At 49.5% G+C, this 18,254-nt stretch overlaps 1 protein-coding gene across 4 annotated transcripts in view; it reads right to left on the reverse strand.

The window, feature by feature from the left end:
* Window positions 1-18,254, reverse strand: part of ETS1 (ETS proto-oncogene 1, transcription factor) — a 120,693-nt gene that overhangs the window by 7,263 nt on the left and 95,176 nt on the right. For all 4 annotated transcript variants that reach the window (XM_024209612.2, XM_024209611.2, XM_024209613.2 and 1 more), the window contains one exon: window positions 16,471-16,731. In XM_024209612.2, coding sequence (XP_024065380.1) covers window positions 16,471-16,731 — 261 coding nt within the window. The remainder of the gene's footprint in view (window positions 1-16,470; window positions 16,732-18,254) is intronic.

Here is an 18,254-nt window from a genome sequence, read left to right on the forward strand (position 1 = left end):
TTAATTCCCTGTACCTGTACGCGGTGTCACTCGCCCCTCCCTCCCTCTCTCCCTCCCTCCCTTCTTCCCCTGGTCCGTCAGATACTACTTTCGCGCCTTTTTTCAGACCAGACGCCATAGCCAGCACTGGGATCATGGAGCCCGCTCAGATCACCGCGGCAATTCTGAGCACTATGAACACCACGCGCATTGTCCTGGAAAACATGCAGAGCCTCCTGGACATGCCAAAGCCAAACCAGGACCAGCTGAGGAGGAGGCGATTGCAGCGCGGCGACGATAGTGATGAGGAAATTGACATGGACCTCTCACAAGGCACAGGCCCCAGCAATGTGGAAATCTTGGTGTTACTGGGGCAGGTTCATGCCGTGGACCGCCGATTCTGGGCCCGGGAAACAAGCACAGAGTGGTGGGACCGCATCGTGTTGCAGGTCTGGGACGATGCCCAGTGGCTGCGAAACTTTCGCATGCGTAAGGGCACTTTCATGGAACTTTGTGACTTGCTTTCCCCTGCCCTGAAGCGCCAGAATACCAGGATGAGAGCAGCCCTCACAGTGGAGAAGCGAGTGGCGATAGCCCTGTGGAAGCTTGCAACGCCAGACAGCTACCGGTCAGTCGGGAATCAATTTGGAGTGGGCAAATCTACTGTGGGGGCTGCTGTGATCCAAGTTGCCAGGGCAATGAGAGACCTGGTGATATCAAGGGTAGTGACTCTGGGAAACGTGCAGACCATAGTGGATGGCTTTGCTGCAATGGGATTCCCAAACTGTGGTGGGGCGATAGACGGAACCCATATCCCTATCTTGGCACCGGCGCACCAAGCCACCGACTACATAAACCGCAAGGGGTACTTTTCAATGCTGCTGCAAGCCCTGGTGGATCACAAGGGACGTTTCACCGACATCAACGTGGGCTGGCCGGGAAGAGTACATGATGCTCGCGTCTTCAGGCAGTCTCTTCTGTTTCGAAAGCTGGAGGAAGGGACTTTCTTCCCAGACCAGAAAATAACAGTTGGGGATGTTGAAATGCCTATCGTGATCCTTGGGGACCCAGCCTACCCCTTAATGCCATGGCTCATGAAGCCATACACAGGCAGCCTGGACAGCAGTCAGGACCTGTTCAACTACAGGCTGAGCAAGTGCCGAATGGTGGTGGAATGTGCATTTGGCCGTTTAAAAGCGCGCTGGCGCAGCTTACTGACTCGCTCAGACCTTAACGAAAAGAATCTCCCCATTGTTATTGCTACTTGCTGTGCGCTCCACAATATATGTGAAAGTAAGGGGGAGACATTTATGGCGGGGTGGGAGGTTGAGGCAAATCGCCTGGCCGCTGATTACGCGCAGCCAGACACCAGGGCGGTTAGAGGAGCACAGCAGGGCGCGGTGCGCATCAGAGAAGCGTTGAAAACCAGTTTTGTGACTGGCCAGGCTACGGAGTGAAACTTCTGTTTGTTGCTCCTTGATGAACCCTCTGCCCCTCCCCCACCACCCTGTTAACTCTACTTCCCTGCAAACCAACCACCCCACCCTCCCCCACTACCCTCCCCCCTTCGAGCACCACTTGCAGAGGCAATAAAGTCATTGTTGCTTCACATTCATGCATTCTTTATTAATTCAGCACACAACTAGGGGGATAATTGGAAAGGTAGCCCGGGATGGGTGGGGGAGGAGGGAAGGAAAAGGACACACTCCAATTTAAAACTTTAAAACTTATTGCTATGGAAATCATCTAGGGTGGAGTGAGTGGGTGGCCGAAGGCCCCCCCACCGTGTTCTTGGGCGTCTGGGTGAGGAGGCAATGGGACTTGGGGAGGATGGCTGCTGGTTACAGAGGGGCTGTAGCGGCGGTCTCTGCTCCTGCTGCCTTTCCTGCAGCTCAACCATACGCAGGAGCATATCACTTTGATGCTCCAGCAGCCGGAGCATCGACTCTTGCTTTCTGATTACAAGTTGACGCCACCTCTCCTCTTCAGCCCGCGTTTCAGCACGCAACTTCTCCTCTTCAGCCCGCGATTCAGCACGCCACCTCTCCTCTCGCTCATATTGGGCTTTTTTAAAATCAGTCATTGACTGCCTCCACGCATTCAGCTGTGCTCTGTCAGCGTGGGAGGCAGTCTGAAGTTCAGTAAACATTTCGTCACGCGTCCTTCGCTTCCTTCTTCGAATATTCACTAGCCTCTGCGAAGGAGTAAGATTTGCAGCTGGTGGAGAAGGGAGAGGTTGTTAAAAAAGATACATTTTAGAGAACAATGGGTAGACTCTTTCACGTTAGATTTTGCTGTTCACAACATCACACAGCACATGTGCTTTCGTTACAAGGTCGCATTTTTCCTCTTATATTGAGAGTCTCCTGGTTTGGTGTGAGAGATCACTCACGCAGTGCCAGGACACAGATTTCAGCTTGCAGGCAGCCATGGTAAGACATATAGTCTTTGGGCTTTTTTAACCTTCTTAACATGTGGGGATGGTTTCAAACAGTTCTGCCCTCATTTCCCATACCAAGCACCCGTGCCATTTAAAATGGGTTTGCAATGTAAAAGGAGGGGCTGCGATTTCAGGTTTAACATGCAGCACAAACCCAACTAACTCCCCTCCCCCTCACACCCAATTCTCTGGGATGGTCACTTCAACCCTCCCCCCCACCGCGTGGTTAACAGCGGGGAATATTTCTGTTCAGCAGACCAGGAAGGGGCACCTCTGAATGTCCCCTTAATAAAATTGCCCCATTTTAACCAGGTGACCGTGAATGATATCACTCTCCTGAGGATAACAAAGAGTGATAAGGAATGGATGTTGTCTGCATGCCAGCAAACACCGGGACCATACGCTGCCATGCTTTGTTATGCAATGATTCCAGACTACGTGCTACTGGCCTGGCGTGGTAAAGTGTCCTACCATGGCGGACGGGATAAGGCAGCCCTCCCCAGAAACCTTTTGCAAAGGCTTTGGGATTACATGAAGGAGAGCTTTCTAGAGATGTCCCTGGAGGATTTCCGCTCCATCCCCATACACGTTAACAGACTTTTCCAGTAGCTGTACTGGCCGCGATTGCCAGGGCAAATTAATCATTAATCATTAAACACGCTTGTTTTTAAGCCATGTGTAATATTTACAAAGGTACACTCACCAGAGGTCCCCTGTGTGCCCTCAGGGTCTTGGGTCAGTTCGGGGGTTACTGTTTCCAGGTCCAGGGTGACAAACATATCCTGGCTGTTGGGGTAACTGGTTTCTCCGCTTCCTTGCTGCTGTGAGCTATCTATGTTCTCTCCATCCTCATCTTCCTCGTCCGCCGAACCCGCTTCCCCGTTTGCAGAGAGGGACTCATAGAACACGCTTGGGCTAGTGGTGGCTGCACCCCCTAGAATGGCATGCAGCTCCGCGTAGTAGCGGCATGTTTGCGGCTCTGCCCCGGACCTTCCGTTTGCGTCTCTGACTTTGTGGTAGGCTTGCCTTAGCTCCTTAATTTTCACGCGGCACTGCCGCGCGTCCCTGTTATGGCCTCTGTCCTTCATGGCCTTGGAGATCTTTTCTAATGTTTTGCCGTTTCTTTTACTGTTTCGGAGTTCGGCGAGCACTGCTTCATCTCCCCAGATGGCGATCAGATCCTGTACCTCCCGTTCGGTCCAGGCTGGAGCTCTTCTGCGATCCTGGGACTGGGACTGGGACTCCATCACGGTTACCTGTGCTGATGGGCTCTGCATGGTCACCTGTGCTCTCCACGCTGAGCAAACAGGAAATGAAATTCAAACGTTCGCGGGGCTTTTCCTGTCTACCTGGCCAGTGCATCTGAGATGAGAGTGCTGTCCAGAGCGGTCACAATGAAGCACTGTGGGATAGCTCCCGGAGGCCAGTAATGTCGAATTCCGTCCACACTAGCCCAATTCCGACCCCCTAAGGTCGATTTTATCGCTAATCCCCTTGTCGAGGTGGTGTTAGGAAACCGGTTTAAAGGGCCCTTTAAGTCGACAGAAAGGGCTTCGTAGTGTAAACGTGTCCAGGCTTAAGTCGATTTAACGCTGCTAAAGTCGACCTAAACTCGTAGTGTAGACCAGGACTAAATGTGACCTAGTGTCTCTTTTCTGGCTCTAGAGTGCTGATCTCACTGCAGTCCCATCTTGGTGAAACCCCAGTGACTTCAGTGGAGCTACTCCTGATGTACTAAGGTGTGAGAGCACATGGGGCCATGGGAACACAGGGTAGGTACACTGCAAAAAACTGCCATGGCAGCCAGTCTCAGAGCCCAGGTCTACAGACTCTGACTCATGCTCCGGCACCTCTGGCTGAAGCTCAGGAGCTGAGACCCACCCCACATAGCAATTGACAGAACTCAAGCTCCAACCTGAATGGGAACGTCTACACTGCTATTCTTAGCACCTTAGCGTGAACCTTGTGAACCCAAGCCTGGGCTCAGAGAGCTGCTGCTGTGGGGATTTTTTGTTAGTTTGTTTGCAGCGTAGATGTACCCTGATAGAGTCCTGACTATCCGCTAGCTAATACCTGCTCCTGTATTTTCCACTCCATGCATCTGATGAAGTGGGTTATAGCCCACGAAGGCTTATGCCTGAATAAATTTGTCAGTCTCTAAGGTGCCACAAGGACTCCTCGTTGTTTTTTCTGAGACTCTTGGTTATCAGTGCATTGATATGCAAACCAAATCGGGTTCATAGTGTCTATTTTACCCCAGATCTGAACAAGAGAGAGACTCCATTCTGCAGGGAAATATGTGAGCAAACTGTCCTCGGTGCGGCTTTGCCAAATATCGGCTCAGAGGATTTTGTTACACACTGTCTATATTTGGTAGGGATTGAGCTGCAACCACACTTCCCAGTTCGCTACACTGGGGCAGCTCAGACAGGGACTTTGCAGTTGCCTGTATTATAATGGGTTGATCCAGATGCCCCCAAATTTGGGAGATCTCAGCTTTGCCGCTCAAGCTCCTTGCTAACATTCTGAATTACAGCTCGGTGGGGTGCATGGGTAGAAGATGAATTCACCCAGCCATAGAATGTCAGCAAGGCAACATAGGTGGATGCTGCTGAGACTGAGCAAAGTGAACAGATTCTAGCCCTAAATAGACAACAGAGAATTCCCCTTGTGGAGGGGGATGTCCCAATGTCAAATATACCAACTGAACCAGCTTCTGTGCCTGCCACTGTCACTGGCAGAGGGGAGATGCTGGGTGTGAAAGAGGCAAGGCAAGAGCAGGCCAGAGCAGATGCCTTTACACCAATGCTCCCGTAGAGTAAGTTAGAGCAGCCCCTTAGCTGCTCTAACTAATGTCTGGGCAGGCTGACACTGGGATGCAGAGTAAAAAGAAGACCAGTATCTCCCTATCCTGTTGATTTCCCTTAACCTTTGATGCATGTTCCAACTAATGGGAGGGGCTGTAATTAAACATTCATTGAGACAAGTGATTGCCCTGGCCTGGCACATCACCAGGTCACACCAGCTTTAACGAGCACTTTCGAGGTTTTCCAAGCTTCCAGAGAGAAATTTCTCTAACCTTAGGCCAAGGAGTCCAGTGCAGTTAGCATGTTCTCCTCGCACTCTGCTGCCAGCTGGCATGCAGAGGTGCAGGGAAGCCCAGCAATTTATCACTGTAAGCGGCGTGGAATCACATGGCACGGCATCCTGCAGGATGTTTTTTCTTTGCAGGAGGGAATGCTGTCCAATGGCTAGTGCCGAGGACTAGGAGTCCGGCTCCACGGGGTCTATTCCTAGCTGCTCATTGGAGGATCAGTAGTCTGCAAACACACGTGTTTACTGCACGGCTAGCAAGCAGACTTCAGCTCATGCACACACGCACCGAGCCGTACAGACGCATCACAGCCCTGCTGCTGTTGGGGCGACACCTTGTTTGAAATGTCAGAGAGTCAACAGATGCAGGAGGCAGCAGGAACTAACACACGCTGCATGTCTGAGCCTGTGCGACAGAGCACAGCTCCGGGAGACTGCCTTATCGGGCACCACCTCTCTTGGTATTTGCATCTCTTTCCTAGAGAAGATTCAATTGTTAAGGCAGAGGGCTGTGAGCACTGAGGACGTATGGTGAATTGGGCTGTATGTGAGTTATAGTGAGGATAGGATCTGGGATGAGCACGTTGGAGAATGAGGCTCTCATCTAGTCATGGAACAGGCATTAGTAATGGGTGAGATTTTCAAGTGCTCAAGGGAGTTAGGAGCCCAGGAGCTGGGTACCTAACTCCCCAAGGCATATTTAAAAATCCTACCCAATAAGACGCAGCACTGACACGGCGTTACATTTTTGAAGTCCTGGGTGGCACAGGTAGCTAAGGAACACGTGTTTGTTCTCTGCGATCAGCACCTTCATCTCTCCAAGCACTCAGCATCTTATCCCTCTAGCTGCACCTCGTGACCCATCTCCCACATCTTCTGTTCCAGCCTTCATCCTTCTTCCACATCCTGGATCCATCTAGCCGAGCAGGGGGGCAGTTACCAACCAAGGCATTGGGGCCCAGATCTGGGGTAAATTGACACAGCTCCAATGATTTACACCAAGAGAGGAGCTGGCAATTGATGTTTCTAAAAGCCAATTGCCAGTGGACTATTAAGAAGAATCATTAGAAAATGAAGTAACTTCAATCCTGACTGGAAAAGACTTCCTTCCCAGTGACACAAGCAGTCTCTGAAACTAGAGGAGCTCCCCAGCATCCCCCTGCTTCTGCCAGTCCTACAGTCTCCCCCACCCGTGGTTTCAGATTCTCAGCTGGTGTAAGTTGGTGCAGCTGTGCCCGAGATGAGACACTGGCCCAGGGCAAGGCAGAACCTCCAGCTAAGATGCAGCCTTTCCTGGGAAGGCCAGACAAGTCCCATGCACTGCTGACCTCAGGCGGAATATCCCGAGACAGATATCAGCCCTTGGACTGCAAGTAGGGAGGGTGCAAACACAAGCTGCCTTTTGTGATGGGGTCGCTTCAAACATATCCGGGAGCTTTCAGCCGTGCCCGGAGGAGGGTTCGCTGAACCCACTCATTTTCATACGAGCCCTGGAAAGATGACAACCTCACACGCACACCACCCCCAAGGCAAAGCCTCTGAATTCTGGGGCTGTCCCTTGAATGCAGCCTGATGACCTTTGTCCCTGGGAGGGAGGGAGGGCGTGCTAAGAATAGAGCCAGTCAGAGGGGGCTCACATGCTAAATGTGACTCACAATGGCCGCCCTGTCTCACTTCCCTCACAGTGAAGAGCATTGGGGAGCATCACGCATTAGGAATTCTCGAGCATCATGGGGAAAATATGCCTCTTAAGCCTGGCTATGAAATGCTGCCACAGTGGGAACCCTGTCTGTGCAAAGCCTCTTTGCATGCGGGTATACACACGCTCCTGGGCATGCACTGCACGAGTCCTAGCCAGGTCACTTTCCCAGGTTGTCCCTCTGTTTCTGCCTTCCTATGGGGCTGCTAGGAGGTGGCTCAGAAGGGAACTTCTGTGGCCCTCAGGATTTGAGCTGTCTCTCTGCACAGGGAAGAATGTCACCTCCTGAGCAGATTCTCCCCCTGTAGCCTCCCACTTGTAGCTGTACCATCTTGGCCTACAATCTCACTGTGTCTCGCCAGTTAAGCACTGCTGGGCCTAGTCATTCCAACAGGGGAAAATGCAGGTGGACGCAGGAAGAGATGCTGGTGATAAAGTAGGTGCCACTCTTCTGGACCAGCGCTGAAGGAAGGAATGCTGCAGCATGGTACTATGGGGTGCTGTGCTGTTCACAGTGCTTGCTTTCCAAGGAGATGCAAAGCCCAAACCCAAGACACATGAGGCCTAAATGTCCCTGGGCCCTATTGCAAAAGAGTTTGTTAACTCCAGCCTTTAAACCAAACTCTACCATGGTCAGTGACTTCTGCCTGCCTAAACGCCCCCTGCAGAGTGAAATGAATGTGGTATGCTTCACTTCCTGCCCTACACCGTTGCTGGTGAGCTGTTGAACAGCTGCCATAGCCCACCCCAGAGGTGGGCACATTTCAGCAGTGTCTGATGTGGTTACAAAGCCCTTTTAGATGAAAGCGTCTGTTATAACTATGAGGCATTGCTAGAAACACAGAGATCTGTGGCAACACTGGGTTTTTATTAGGACTTTAGGAAGGGGTCCTAATGGGGTCCTAATAACAGTGGGATTGAGCCCAGAGGGGCAGGCAGGCAGGCAGGACTCGACTAGGGAAACTTGCACCACTTCCCTAGTGCTTGCATGAGTACCAGATAGGGTTTACACCAAGGCAATGCACGGTGGTAAATCACTTTGGTTCAAGCCCTCTCTTGCACTGATGCAATGAATCTACAAAGACTATTTGCACTAGTGTGGCTACATCAGTGCAACTCCCCCTCCAGGCTTTTTTCCTCCCTCCCGCCACCAGCATGACAGGCCATTACTTTACATGGTGAGGCCCTATCTGAAACATGTCACCCTGCTCCTTCTCTGGCTGATTTTCACACCCCCTCCCCCAACAACATTGTTTGAAAGAAACAAAACAAAAAACGAGAGCGGCGCACCTATTCTTTTCGCTGTGTGGTTTGTGGTTCCAACCAAACACAGCAAGTGGGCATAGCAACATCTCCAAAGCAGCCTTCACTTCTGTCACGCACTGACCTTGACCTGGACCTCCTATGTCAGAGCTTCAGAGACCAGTGTAATCAGGAGGGGCCAAGGCCTGTTTGCTGGCCCTGGACAGTGGGTAGGTATGGGCAGTGGTGAGGTTGTACCTCTGCATTTCATCCCCCATATCAGCCATGGGCAGTTCTTCCCTGTCTCTCTCCCTCACCAAATTTTGCTTTGTTAGGAGCATTCTAGAGGAGCATCAGAGATGGATCTCAGTGGCAAAGTTCAGCTCCAGCTTGCCTCAAAGTTGGGTATGATCAGAGCCAGCATTTTGGTTTGGGATCATCCCTAGTTTCAAAAGAATCCAGGAAGCATCCACGGTGGAGCATGCAAGCTAGGGAGTGCCAGCCCACATGGCAGGTGGAGGATGGACTGGGGGTACTGATGGGTCTCAGGCCTCTGTCATGAAGGTGGCACTGGGAGTCCAATATACTATCTGTGTTCATGGCACCCAAAACCTGCTATGCCATAGTCTGATTAACTGCTCTGAGGAGTGACTAGTAAAACTATATCACTGAAGAGTCAACTCTGAAGTGCAAAGGTCATGCCGCTCGGTGGTTCGGGCTGCACGCTTTTGTTTTAAAAGCTGAGCTACGGTCATGGTTGGGCAGCATTGCATGGGGCTGATTTTACTGTCATTTGCATATGTCTGGCAGGTGGCACATGGGCCACTGAACCAAGCCCGGGCCCCATCCGCTGGGTTCCACCTTAGGGTGAGAAACGGGCCTCGAAGAGCCGTTTGCAGTGGAAGCTAGAAGCAGGTCACAGGGGAAACTAGGATGTAAAGTTACGCTTGAAATCATCCCTCAACAGCAGGTAACGTTCATACTGAACCGGAATCCAAACAGGGTGGGCAATGAAACAACCACTCGCCCACAGCCGCCTGTCCCTAGGAACAGCCACTTTTTGTCTGTCCACCAGAGGCAACTGAATGCACTTATGAACTCTCATAACTGTTCCACTCCAGCTTCACAGGGATGGCCGACTTCACCCTTCTCCAGCAGCAGGGAGTAGTCAAGAATGCCATATGGACTTTGACTTTTCTCCCCAAGCAACTGCACTGAATGTAGATGTCCAGGCTGTCGCATTCCATGTGGCTCCCTGAGCATCTCTTCCTGTGACTTGGGAGGAACTGAGAACAGTGCAGTTAACAGGCTTTCTGACGTTGGCTGGAGACAGCACACTTCCGCCCCCCCGCAACCCCTTCAGATCGCACCTGTCAGGCCTGTGAGTTTCAGCCGGCAGCGTGGGCGGCAGCAAGAAGAGAAGGAGTATGCAGATCTCCTAAAGAGACCCACTTTCTTCGATGCTGTCATTTCTTTCTTGTAAACCGGCAGCTGTGTTCTTTCACTTTTAAATGGAACAGGCAGTCCTTGCTCAGAAACAACAGCTTGTCCAACATGGGCCACTGGCCTTTGCAATAGGGAGTGGGATTTGCGGGGAGAGAAGGGTTTTCCGATGCATATTCTGGAGACATCTGTCAGACCTTTGGCAGTTGGGGAAGGGGGGTCTCAGGTCTGGATCTCAGCTGAGCAAAGTGGTGGGGACACTTGCAGGAGTGATTTGTTCAATGGAAATGCTTCCGCATGTAGCACGGAGCTAAAGTCTCATGGGAGCCAGATAGTCCCCTGCAGTCTCATGTTGGCTGTCTTCTTCCCTGGCAGCACAGTAAAGAAGTGGCAACACTTCTGTCACTAAGAATGAAATTAAGACCATGCATACGAGTGCCTAATTTGCATAATTGCATAATACTCTTGCATACTAATGCATGCTATTAATTAAGACCCTGTATACTATTAATTTGGGGCTATAAACTCCTTAGGCACCAGGCTACCCTCTAAAGCACCTGTAACTTTTTACTCATTCGTGATGGCCTAAGACACAGGAGATCTAGGTTCAGTTCCTCATTCTACCACTGATCTGCTGTTTAAGTTTGGGTAAGTTGCTTCATCTTTCGGTATTGCTTCACCATCCATGAAATGAGGGGGTAATAGTTTTGCCTTGTTTATTTAGGCTCTAAGCTCTTTGGGGCAGGAGCTGTCTTTGATCAGCGACTAGCAAAACAGGGCTCTGAAATCAACTGGGTTCCAGGCACTACTGCACTACAAATAATAACTCTATGGAAAGCCATAGCCAAATGTCAAGGGCTTTGCAGAGAAGCTGACGCGCTAGGCCTCGTGAAGCGAACATACCCCACGTTTCTGCTGTGTGTGCTATTTTATTTGCTGGAGACCAGCCCACAGTGGTGCAGGCAAGTGACCACAATGGGCAGAAGGAGGTGTGAAGTGCTAGATGGTCCCCCTGGCTAAGAGATCAGCGGCTGAAGTGGGTCAGGCTAAAGATTCCCAGCACGCATCATGGAAAAAACAGGTCACAGAAATCAGAGAGAGTTAAGAGCTAACTCATTACATTGGACCAGTGCAGCTTTGTTCTTTGCACTATATTCTCCAGTGCTTTGTGTGTCCAGTTTTAAAAGCCTCAAGGGATGGAGGTTCTACTGCTTCCCTTTGGGAGACCATTCCACAGTCTAACAGGTCTCACTCTTTGACCCGACTCGCCCTACTGTCATGGAAGAGTTGTGTCTAAATCCCCTAGACTGCTTTGAAAATCTCAACCCTGGAGCGGGCATTTGGGCACAGAGCTTTGAAAATGCCTCCCCAGGAGGTAAGAAGAGCAGTCTCAGCTGACCTAGCCATGTCCCCGTGAGTGTGGAAACAGGTTAGAAACTGAATTTTCATGAACTCTTGCGCAGTTACATTCTTCCCCCAAAGATAAGAGAATTGCATCAACCTCGCCGAGCAACCATGGCAACTTGTTAAATTAGGTCAAGATGTGGGGGCAGATAAGGCGGCTTTGAAATTCTGCTCGCTAGCTGAGTTATGAACACATCAAATGCAAGCTGGGCTTCCGCCAAAATGCACCTTCTCTACAAACTGTGCGCCTCCTAGGGCTGATACCATCGGCGCGCTGCTTCTCTAGTGATAAAGCACAGCGGCACCTCCCAGTGCCATCGGCAAAGCAGGCTCTTGAGAACAAAAGCCGACCGATATTGTCAATGTCTTACATACAAAACAGGGATGGCAGCCAAAAATACCACGCGCTTGCCCAATGTGTTTGCTCAGAGGAGCTCAAAGCGCTCGGCAAACGTCAACGGAGCCTTGCTGCATGGGTAAAGATTGTTGTGCCCATTTTACAGATTGGTGACCTGAGGCATGGAGACTGAGACCTGCTCAAGCCATTATGTGAGTCAGTGGCCAAGTAAGGAATAGAACCCAGGAGTCCTGACTGCCAGTCCCCTGCTCTAGCTGCTAGAGACCACTTCCTTACCAGAACTGGGAACAGAATCCCGGCATCTTGGCTCTCAGGTCTCCTGCTCCAGTCACTAGAAACCACTTCTCTCCCAGCGCTAAGAATAGAACTCAGAAGTCCTGACTCCCACTCCACCACCCCACTTGCCCTGTTTTGCCTTTTCTGCTATTTATTATTATTTTTAAATAGGGAAGCCCTGTCTCTTCCCAGTGTGAGCTCTGGGCATTATCTCCTGGAGGGGAGGAGCTTGCGAAATACCAGCACTTTTCTGGGCTCACCACTGTCTCTATTAATTTAAAAGCTACAGCATGCAGTAAAACCAGAGGTTGCAAAGGCCCATTATAGAGATGGCCTGAACCAAAACCTCAGCTCCAAACACCCCCGGACTTTGGAAATATCTTAATTCAGATTAGAATTTTGGAGGTTTAATTCTCCTCTGCTTTGGAGCTTGTGTTGTCACTTGCTCTTGGGCAAAGTGGTTGTATCCTGCAACCAGATCCACACGGCTGCATTTTATACCCACACTGAATTCCCTTTATCCGGGTGTAAACGAGGAGAGGAAATGCAAGGCCCCGGAGAATTGGGGATCTTTATAATCACACCTCTGGATTGACACATCCACAAACTTCATCTGCTGCAGCATTTGTTCTACAATAATGAGGCAGGTCCAGTCCCTTACTAAGCTGAGCTCTAAAGACAGCAACTCCACTAGACTGAGCAAAGGCCAATGTCCTAAAGCCGCGATTTTCAAAGTGACTGGTGATTTTGAGCGCCTCAATTTCCAGGGACCAAACTTGAGATGCTTTTAAAGAGCCCGGATTTCAGACGACAGGTGCTCAGCACTTCCCCAAAATCAAGCCCCCTTAAGGTCTGGGCACTGAAAAACGGAGGCATCCCAATCACCAGTCACTTTGGAAAAACCTGGGGTCTGGTGATTAGGGATTTTTTCCCCCCTGATTCAAAATGGCATTTGAAACATGGCAAGGGAGATTACCATAAGAGTATGCATGTTTCTTACACTAACGTGTAGCAGGCAGCATTTAGGTTGTAATCAAGAGTGCTTTGGTATGGGAATAAGTAAAGATCGCACTTCTTGGAGGCATGAGTCCAAAGAGATGCTCTGGACTGGTGGTACTGCTGTGTGGAATAAAGGATCTAACTCGTTACGGGGATTGGTGCTCTGGTTTTCTGTCAAGTGTCCATCACACATAATAGTGAAGTGAAATGCCTGGATTTAGTTTGGGGCAGATCAGTTTCACCAATGCATGGTGCACCCAGAGCTCTTCGGGAGATACTTGGCCTTCTGTTAGGCACATGCTCTGTGTTATATACATCCTACTTATAGACAGCTGATTATGAATAGAGCTGAATGAATAACTGACTGTTTTGGTTCAGTGTGTGAACCAAAAAAATCTGAAAGAAAATTCACATTGGGTTAAACTAAATGCTTTTTTTGATCTAAAATGAATGGATGGGTTTTTACCTTTCTTATTTCTGTTATTTAAAATAAATCTACCTAAATGTCTACTCCAAATGTCAAAACAAAAAAGGCAAAACATCTCATTTAGAAAATAAAACAAAATTCTGTATGCAGTGTTGTTGTACCGTGTCCATCACAGGATATTAGAGACAAGGTGGGTGAGGGAACATTTTTTATAGGACCAGCTTCTCTCTCATCAGCAGAAGCTGGTCCAATTAAAGATATTACCTCACCCACCTTGTCTCTCTAAAACAAAATGTGTTGACTTTATATATATATATATATATATATAGGCCCAATATATTCACCGAATTTCAGCCAAATTCACAAATAGTTTTGGTCAAACAGAAACTGTATTTTTTTAGAGAATAACCTATTTGTCTGAAAAACTTTGCCTGGCTCTAAATTATGAGCTTCAGAGCTGGAGAGAAACAGCACAAGCCCTTGTAACTAGGGAGAGGGCACGGTCTCAAGACTTAGCTCAAGGCAAAACTCCTACTGACTTCAGGACTCTGATGAGCAGAACAAGGACTGAGTAGAGACTTCCTTGATGCTGGGGGAGGGGAAAGGCTGCTCCCTCTGTATGGTCGGCTGACTAGGAGATTCAGTCAAGTTTCTTCAAAAAGTCTGACCACACTAGGCCTAGAATCACACTGTATGAGTGGGCTTTGAAAAGGAACTCACATGTGAGATGCTTCCCTGACACATATTGGCCCCAGCAATCCTGCTAAGTGTCTCCCATTGAAGAATGCAATGGCACCGAATATGAGGAGGCAGGGCATAAAGCAATGGGAGGAAACTGAGCAAAGGAAAACGTGTGCCTGATCATCAGCATAAAATGTCCTAAAACGTTTGCCGCTAACTGCAAAGTAACTGTACATGAAAATGGGCACTTGGGTGCCCTGTATTGCATATGCCAAGACCCCCTACTGGAGGGGAGAGTATGATTCCATACTCAGAGAGCATGGGACTGGGAAACAGGAGATCTTGATTCTGTACCCAGCTCTGCCCCTAATTCAGCAACATACTTTTGTGCCTCAGTTTCCTCCATTAAATAGGGTTCGGCACTAGTGCATAGGGCCATCAGGATTCCAAAGCACTTTGAGATTCCCATGGTGAAAAGCTCTATTAGAAATGGAAAGAATTCATTGGCTTGGGGGAAAAATAATGCCAGGGCTGTTTATGGGCCTAGTTTGTGGAAACAAATGAAGTGTATATTATGGAATGGAGCTATGATGAATGTACTGTACTATGTCGCACGGCCCTTCCCACAGCTGTGTGTGTTTCACCGGTCACGTCCTATAGGGCAGTATCTAACACAGGAATGCAATACGATTCAATTGGGCTTTTTTGCACAGGTCACTTAAAAGACTCCCATTCAGTCGCCTGGGTTGATCTCTCTCTAAAATTAAAGCTATAGCAACAAACCACTTCCTTTTTACACATAGCTCCAAAAATTATCTTCCCACCTCCCCCTCATCCCCCCACCCCCCATAAAAAATAAAATTATCAGCCCTAAGAGGAACTGTGTGAGTGGGAGGAGATTTCTGGGAGGGTCTCACCTCAGGATCTGCTCCGAGCCTCTTGATCTTTATCTGCACATGCTATTTCTGCCTCAAGACTCCTCCAGCGCACAGCTGCCACCAGTAGGTGCATGAGGGGTCACTATTCATGAGTGGAAGGGGAACTGACGAAAGATACTGTGCTGCACCTCTTTGGCTTTTTGATCTTGGTTTCAAATAAGTTCTGAAGTCTAATCAACTTCTATTCTCCTCTACTTTTCCCCCCCTCAAACTGAAAAATCAGTACAAAGTTCAATAACAAAATCTGCTTGCCTAGATTCCGAAACAAATAAGGACAAAATGTTCCAATATTGCAGGGGAAAAAGCCAGCCATCAACACACTTGAAAAGCTCTCCACAGATTGTGTGCATGCCCAGAGTCCCATTCTGCCAGCCTTGCTCACAGTGAGTAAGGACAGATGGAGGCTAGTTTTGCTCTTGGAGTACTGTGCAATATAGCATCAGAAAGAAGCACTTCACGAATGTATACGGCCTAATTCTCCATTGCCATACACCTGTTCTAAGCGAATGGCAAGTGCTAATATTCGGTGTATGTGACAGCATAAAGGGTAAAGCCATGAAAAATCAGACTCTTTACACCTCCATCACTCTCCATTCCCAAGGCTACAAAAGCCTTTCGCAACCTATACTCAGACTGTGCAGTGCTTCTCAAAATGCAGCCACCTCTGGGGTGGAGGGCTGCAGAGAAGTTGACGGCGCACTGCATAACAGTACGGAGAGGAGAAAAATTGTCCTAGATGATGATGAAAACACCTATCTTGAAAAGTAAGGGGCCTGGCTCTCCAGCGCCTTGCACATGGTGTATTCACAGCTGTGCAAAGTAAGGGTAAATCACTATTGGACTAAGCAAGGTGGCAATTTTGCACCCGCTTTGCACAGGTATAAATGAGACCAAGACCGGCTGGCTCAAGAGACATGATGGGATAACAGGGACTCTCACCTCTAGGTCACTGCTAGGAATCTGCTCTCACAGCAATGCCCAAAAGCTATTTCCTTCCAATAGATAGTTGGAGACTGAAGTGAGACAGCCGGTGAATGGGCCCGTGTCATGACATTGGAACCCAGACTCTGGGCACCTCCAAAGTTATGGGGTATTTGGACCAGCCTCCTTCAGAGATAGGGAACTGAGGTGAAACGCAGACCTTGATGCAGGTTCTCAGAGTGCAGGGCGGAGCTCATCTGTAGTTGGTGCCTCTCAGTCCCGCTCCTAAAGGGAGGTGTCCACATCCCAAACGCCATCGCTAGGACTGGTGTGCTGGAGGCCACTCGAAGGGACCCATTCATCTCTTCCCCTATAAACCCTGCCCCACTCAGTCAGGGCTGAGACCCGTAAATGAGGGGGGATGGTTTGCTCACTGCACCTGTCCTGCGCATCAAAGGCTCCAGTCTGCAAGTCAACCAATCTAACCCCTTTCACCAGCACCAGATTCACTTCTGAACGGAACCCAAGAGCCGTCTCAGAAAGGCTCTGCCCTGGGGCAGGTGACCCTACCTGTGTAGCCAGCGAGGGCAGCAGCAGGAATGACTGGCTTGTCCTTGTTCATGTCGGCCCGGTCTCGAACATAGTCCTTGAAGGTGCCTTTGGGCTTGTGATTGGGCAGCGCCGCGGGGTAGTCCTCAGAATCAAAGCTGTCGTAGGAGGGGACGCGCTGAAGGCTCTGGAAGGACGACTGGCTGTTCCAGGACTGCGTCAGGCGGTCGCAGCTGTCGTAGCTGTCTATGCTCTCGAAGGAGTCCTGGCCCCCTAGTTTACCTGGCAAGCAGAAGGGAGAATGAGAATCGCCCGGCCTGCAAGGAGGCAATTTAAATGAGAAGCACAAATCAAGGTCAGGAGAAGGACAACGCCCCAGGTGTGCACTCCATCTGCCAGCCAGGCAGACGGCAGAAGGAGCCACAGCCCTGCTAACTACATTCAGCTCCAAGCCAGACAAGACACGGCTCTTCCAGTGCACCCTTCACCTCAGAGAAAACGTTAATCGAGCATTGACCTCCATGAGGCTGGTGTATATTTACTGTCCCCATGTTACAGAGCAGGGCAATCTGTAGTTGACAGTAGAAGTGACAGGACTCGCTCCAGGTCACAGAGTGAGTCACTTGTAGAGCGTCAGGAAAAGAACCCAGGAATCCGGACTCCGAGTCTCCACCCCAGATGCAGAGAAATACCCTGAACTGTATTTGTGGCCACCTAAATTTGACCCACCTTCTGAAAGGGGATTGCTCTGGGGCTTGAAGAGAAATACACCACTAAAAACGGACAGGCAGGACCACGTGTTTCGAAGACAGGTGTGGAAGCTACAGCCACAATGCAAAGGAAAATCCTAGCGCCACACCTGCAGGATCTGGGTTTGAATCCCCTGACCTGACCATTTGTACAACACCATAGGCTTGCATGACACTTTACAAAGCCCTGGAGAGCTTACATACAAACAGGCATATCCATAGAGTAAATTAGGCAGTTGCACATTCCAAATGGTATAAGCGGAGGTACGATTCATGCCCCGTGCAGAAGGCTAGCACAAGGTCCCACTGAGCTTCATTCTCCGTTTCTTTGCTACAAGACTCTATTGCCAAGTTTTATTGCAGGAAATCATAACAGAAGCTCTTAGCACCCCAATGCCCCCAAGCACCAGTAAATCTGGGGAGGGGGGAGAGATGTGGGTTGAGTTTTTGAGCAACTATTTTTTCTCCTCCACGAAGGTGCTCACATCTGGGCTACACTTATGCTACTGATTGTTTTCTATACAGAGAGCAGTATATTAGGGGCCAGATCCTCAGCCAGAGTAAAGCAGGGAGCTCTGCTGAATTCAATGGAGCTATGTTGATTTACACCAGCTAAGGATTGGGTTCCCTGTATTTCAAAAAAAAGTGCAGGGGGCTAAAAAGGGACCCCAAAATAGCCTTCAATTGCACTCTCTGGGTTCCCTTACTCTGCCTGTTGCTCAACCTCTTTACTGACAAGCTAAGAGCGTAACAGGATCATTCAAGTTCATTAATTTCCCAAACTAGGCTAAAAACAGCTGCTGGGATTGTGTAAGAGCTCCTGAAGAAATTTCCACTGGCTGAGCTGCCTGCGGCTCAGACCCAGATAGTAAATCTCACAGGGGAAAGGAGGGCGGAATGGAGCTGGCACGCTCACCCAAATATTTGTTGTGTTCTAGTTTAAACAGCTCTTGCAGCAAGAAAAGCTTAACTAATGTGGGTGTGAAAGCCTATTGACATTTTCTTCAATGACTAATGGGCTGAGTTTTAGGACATTAGCTCCCATTCATCCTAGTG

This window comes from Terrapene carolina, unplaced genomic scaffold (genome assembly GCF_002925995.2).
Source record: "Terrapene carolina triunguis isolate 2854851 unplaced genomic scaffold, T_m_triunguis-2.0 Scaffold374, whole genome shotgun sequence".
Classification (NCBI taxonomy): domain Eukaryota; kingdom Metazoa; phylum Chordata; order Testudines; family Emydidae; genus Terrapene; species Terrapene triunguis.